The sequence below is a fragment of the Nicotiana attenuata genome, unplaced genomic scaffold, assembly GCF_001879085.1.
Source record: "Nicotiana attenuata strain UT unplaced genomic scaffold, NIATTr2, whole genome shotgun sequence".
Lineage (NCBI taxonomy): Eukaryota > Viridiplantae > Streptophyta > Magnoliopsida > Solanales > Solanaceae > Nicotiana > Nicotiana attenuata.
In genome coordinates this window covers 280,997-287,094 of record NW_017671501.1, presented here as the reverse complement: position 1 = coordinate 287,094, position 6,098 = coordinate 280,997, and the positions used below count along the sequence as shown (strand labels likewise).

The following is a 6,098-nucleotide window of genomic DNA, read 5'->3' as shown; positions in this document are numbered from 1 at the left end:
GAAGGAGATATGTTGGTTTCAATATTTGCAAATAGTGTAGATTTTAAATATAAATTAAGTGGCAATTTCGTAATTAATCTGAAAAATCTGGTAACCTAATTCTTAGTAAAATGACCATAAATTCCTCATACGATGTCCAAGTTCGATGATTCTTTTTGCTATGGCACCGTCATTACTATACAGATCTAATGCTTCAATCAAAATAGAAATCGTAGATCATTTGCTTAATGTGGTACCATTTATGCTTGAAAACGACGTCAAAACTTAAGAAAAACGAGCGCAACGCAGCCCAAACCTATTCGAAACTCACCCGAGCCCCTCGGGACCCCGTATGAGCATACCAACAAGTCCCATAATATAACACGGACCAACTCGAGGCCTCAAATCATACATAACAACATTGAAACGACGAAACGCGCCTTAAATCAAACTTAATGAACGTTTGACTTCCAAAAACTCGCACAGAAACATATCAAATCAACTCGGAATGAACTCAAATTTTGCACACAAGTGCTAATACATCATACGGAGCTACTCGTTCCCCCAAACTACCGAGCGAAATGCAAATGCTCAAAACGACCGGTCGGGTTGTTACACCAGCCCATTTAACCACTTAAACCAAGGAGAAATTCAAAAATAGCCAGATTTACAAGTGGTCATTCAAAAATAGCCTCAATTTCAAAAGTCATCGAAATTTAGCCACTTTTCATGTAAAGATAAATCTGAATGAAAACACTGTTCAAAATCCAGAAAATACTCCAGCATAATATACTGGAATTCCAGTATAATATACTGGAACTCCAAACTCCAGTATATTATACTAGAGCAGTCTCCGTTGCAGCAAAATAGTGGTTATTTTTCAATGACTTGGCAAACGCTGACTATTTTCGAATACCAATCCGAAAACTGGCTAGCCCGTGCTATTTTGACGTAAAACCAATAGGAATTTTTACATTCCTATACACTATATGAAACTATATTACCCTCCCTACTCAAGTTTTACTATAATTACATTTTATATACACAATTACCATTTATGTACATTTTAAGGGAATTAACGATAATAATTAGTGTCCTAAAATTACTCTAACATATCTTCCACTCCCCCACGTTTCTCTCTACGCATCTCACCTCCCCCTCCCCCACGTATCTTGCACAAGAGAGCAGCAATTCTACCATTGACAACCATTAAAAAGCTTTGAAGCTTTGAATTCGAAATTGGGTTTTCAAAAAACATTGTTTGTTTGAATTAGATGTTGTTGCAAAGAATTGAGAATTCTCTCTACGTCTCTCTCTATCTCTCAATCCCAAATTTCAGTAATGTAAAGAAAAGGAAAAGAGAGCAGCAATTCCACCATTGACATCCATTAAAAAGTTTTGAAGCTTTGAATTCGAATTTGGATTTTCAAAAATCATTATTTTTTTTGGATTGGGTGTTGTTGCAATTAATTTGGAATATGGTTTGGAGTTTATATCTCAATTTTGAGGGGTTTTGGTGAAGATTAGACTTGGTTTTGGCTGAATTTTAGATTGAAACTCGAAGAAGAAGAAGAAGAAGAAGACATGACATACATTATACTGCAGAAATTGTAGTAAAATGGTAGAAAAATTATATTCTGTTGTTTATATTTTTTTTTTATTCATTTAAATATTGTATGAAAGTTGAACAACATTGTATAAAAATTATATTTAAGTTGTATAATATATAATTAGTTGTATGAAATTTGTTTTTACTATGTATAAATCAGATACAAAATATACAAAAGATATATTGTATAAAATTTGTTTTTAAGTTGTATATTTCCGTCTATCACTAGCCGTATTGGTGATCCTCAATCACGAGTTTATGTTGCCTAGGAGTCGTAGGTGGTTTGTTTATAGATTGGACGCAATCCTTTTCAAAGTTTGTTGTGCTATACAGCAAAGCAAGAAGACAAACTTAGAACAAAACAAGAGACGAATTATCCATGACATTCATGTTGTATTATCCATGACATTCATGTGGCTGATATTGATCATTTACACACTTCTATAAATCCAAACCAAAATGCTTACTATGAATTAATGCAAACTTCAATTCAGAAACAAAACTATGTCAAGTTCAAGACCATTAGTGATATCAATGACGCTGCAAAAGCCAGAATTAGTAATTCCAGCAACAGCAACACCTCGTGAGAGAAAACATCTTTCTGATATAGATGATCAAGGGAGTCTTCGTTTCCAAGTTCCCATATTAATGTTTTACAAATATAGTCCTTCAATGGAAGGCAAAGATCCTGCAAAAGTTATTAAAGAGGGACTATCAAAGACACTTGTGTTTTACTATCCATTCGCTGGTAGAATCATTGAATTAATGCCTGATAGGAAGCTTGTTGTGGATTGTAATGGTGAAGGAATCTTGTTTGTAGAAGCTGATGCCCAAGTGGAGCTTGACAAGTTAGGAGACTCCATTAAACCACCATGTCCATACTTGGATCAACTGCTATATAATGTGCCTGGTTCTGCTGCTATCATTGGCTGCCCTCTTTTGTTAGTTCAGGTAAACAATCTCCTTTATGTTTGGTTTAGATGGAACGATTTAAGTTATATATACGCCAATAATGTGAAGGTTTTTTAACTTGTGATAGCAGCAGCAGGTTACTTGAATTTTTACAAAATTATCAATTATAGGAAGTAATATTTATCAATTAAGAGATTTATCTGTAGTTATATAATAAATGACATGATTGTGTAGATATTTTTAGCTTAGAATTTAAACTTTTAGATGAAAATTCTTCTTTTTTATTTCTTGAACAGCAAAAACGTCCTTACAGGCATTTATTCCCTGCGCTATTTTTTCAATGTCACACTTTTCTTTATTTGGCTAACATATGATGAAACCAGATGGATAAAGTAATCTCTTTTGGAAAAATATATATACATGTTAGTATTTACATAAATTGCTAAATTTTAGAGTTAATGTCGTGACTATAAAATAACTTTTTGCAAAATCTTAATGAGGTTCCAGTGATGGAAAAGGAATAGTAACATTAATGTTAGACGACTTCATTACTATTGATATTGTTAATAGATAAAATACCCTGTGTTCATTACTCAAAAGTCATTCTTTTTTGGTTACATAAAAGTCATTCAATTTTGTATACATTACCCGAAAGTCATTTTTCTTTCTTTTGTTACACAAAATTATTTTACTATGCTCTAGTTATCACAATAGTCACTTTTACCAGACTTTGTAAAACTTTCACCTGAAAAGTCTATTATGCCCTTGACATTATAAATCCTCCCATTTTGTGTAATACCTTCTATATTATATACTATATAACATATTTTTACTTAGGTATTTTACTTCTAATAAAAATAACTTAATATAATTTTCTTTATTATTTTATAATATATTTGTACTTTTAATTTTTTCCTTAACATTAATTTTCAAGATATATAGATAACATTATTAAATTTGTCAATTAAATTACTGCGAACATATCTCAAGTCAACGTTCTTAACCATGCGTAATGAAATATTTTTAATAAAATTTATAAATTTAAAGTTCACATACTTTTCAGCCAAGCCAAAGCCGTTAATCAAATAAATAAAATACTCACATTTAATACACTAACATATCAGATTAACACTTTTAAATAAATATTATTTACATATAAAGCAATAAAAAACTTAATATTAAACACAAATATCTTTGAATATTTTTAAAAAGTTTCACTGACTAGAAAAAATATTATTTGTTAAACAAATATATTTTTATTATTTTAAATAAATATTAAATAAGAATTTTTTGTTAATAAGTTTTTTAAATATTTTTAAAATGTTTCGCTGACTTCAATCGATTTTTTTGATTTTCGGTCGGTTTATTTTTTGGGTGAGTTGTGGAATTTAATTAATCAATCAAAATCGGCATGTCACAATCGACTGACGTCGGTCAGTTGGCTCTGCCGACCGCATGATTATTGACCGCCACGTCTTGGTCGATTTTTGCCAATTACCAACCAACATCGGTCAGGTTTACAATCGATTTTTGCCTCTTTTTAACGGTATAATTACTTAATAAATGACCTGATTGTGTAAATATTTTTTACGGTAGAATTTAAAGTCTTAGATGAAAATACTTTTTATTCATTTCTTGAACCGCAAATACGCCCTTACAGGCATTTAATCCCTCACTGTAATTTCAATGTCATATTTTGCTTTATTTAACTAATATATTGATGAAACCAGATGGATAAAGTACTCTCTTTTCAAAAAAAAACAAAATTATGTTTAAAAATTTAGTATTTACATAAGTTGCTATATTTTAGAATTAAATGTCACATCTATAAAAGAATTTTTTTTGCAAAATCTTAATGACTTTAATGTTAGACGACGTCGTTACTATTGATATTTTTAATAGACTAAATAACATGAATTAATCGATATATATCCCTTAGAAAAACGAAAAAACAATAATACAATGAAAATAAAATGAGATCGGAAACAGAAAAATGATGACGGGCATATTATTTTCTTCTTTTCTAATTAGCATGATGTGTGCCAAGAGCTTTTTGTTCATGATTTGATTTTCCATAGTAATTGAGCTAACATATGATTACCCCTCTCTCTCTATATATATATTTATATAGGTGACCCGTTTTAGCTGTGGGGGATTTGCTGTTGGATTCAGATTAAATCACACTATGACGGATGCCTATGGCATAAAATTGTTTCTAAATGCCTTAACTGAATTGATCCAAGGAGCTTCAACACCTACTATATTACCCGTATGGCAAAGGCATCTCTTAAGTGCTAGATCATCCCCATGCATTACATGTACGCACCATGAGTTTGATGATCACAAAAGCAATAATATTAATGCATGGGATCAAGACTATACTAACTTGATACAACACTCATTCTTCTTTGGAAATAAAGAGATGGAAGCAATTCAAGATCAAGTTTCTCCAAACCAACGTGCAATTTATACAAAATTCGAGCTATTAGTCGCGTTTTTATGGAAGTGTCGTACGATTGCTCTTGGTCTGCATCCCGAAGAGATTGTCCATTTGACTTACCTTGTTAATGTACGTGGAAAATCACTAAAATTCGAACTTCCATTTGGATACTATGGGAATGCATGGGTTTCTCCGGCAGCAGTATCAAAAGCAGGATTGCTATGTTCAAGTCCTTTAACGTATGCAGTTGATTTGGTTAAGAACGTTAAAGATCAAATGAACGAAGAATACGTCAGATCAGTGGCGGATTTAATGGTGATTAAAGGGAGACCGGAGTTGACAAAATCTTGGAATTTTATTATTTCGGATAATAGATCTGCTGGATTTGATGAAGTAGATTTTGGATGGGGAGTGCCCATTTTTGGAGGGGTTCCAAAAGCTATATCTGTGATCAGCTTTTGTCTTCCTCTTAAAAATAACATGGGAGAAAAAGGTATTTTGATAGCTATAAGTTTGCCTCCACTGGCCATGAGAAAATTTCAAGAGATTGTACAAGATACTTGTAACGATCCAAAATTCCAACCCGTCATGATGACGCCTAACATACCGGCTAGGAGAGCCAAAATATAACAACAAAGGACTAGAACAACATATAGTAGACATGTTATAATGTTCAGCTGCTAATTTTGCAACTGTTTTCTTAGTCTGGTTGTACTCCATCTTCAACAGTAATTAGAGTTCAATATCAAGAATAATTCTTCAAGCTTTATCCCTAGCACTTGTCAGGTACTAGAAAAGAAATCTTGAAGACAAGTTAACTAAAAAATTAAAGAAAAGAAAAAAAGAAAAAAAATTTATGTCCCGAATTAGCACAAAAAATTATTTTGAACACTATTGATTGCCAATCCCGGCAACGGCGCCTAAATTTGACGAGCGCAAAACATAACACGAAATTGTTGCTCGCTAGCCAAAGATAGAATAGTTAAATCATCGTCTCCACAAGGATTGGATTGAAACAATGTTCGAGTAATTTATGCTTATATTTTGAGTGATTACTACTACAATTAACTACTAAATTAAGATTACCAATAATTAGAACTGATCACAGAGAAGAATAGTTGAACTAACGGGCTGTAAACAATGGGAGAAGTAAGGGTC

General features: G+C 32.0%; 1 protein-coding gene across 1 annotated transcript; it reads left to right on the top strand.

Moving 5' to 3' along the window:
* Positions 1–2,023: 2,023 nt before the first annotated feature.
* LOC109208657 (methanol O-anthraniloyltransferase-like) lies at positions 2,024–5,709 on the top strand. The gene is made up of 2 exons (XM_019371789.1): positions 2,024–2,539; positions 4,632–5,709. Exons 1-2 carry the CDS (start codon positions 2,093–2,095, stop codon positions 5,568–5,570), a joined length of 1,386 nt encoding a protein of 461 aa, XP_019227334.1. The 5' UTR covers positions 2,024–2,092; the 3' UTR covers positions 5,571–5,709.
* Positions 5,710–6,098: the final 389 nt, after the last annotated feature.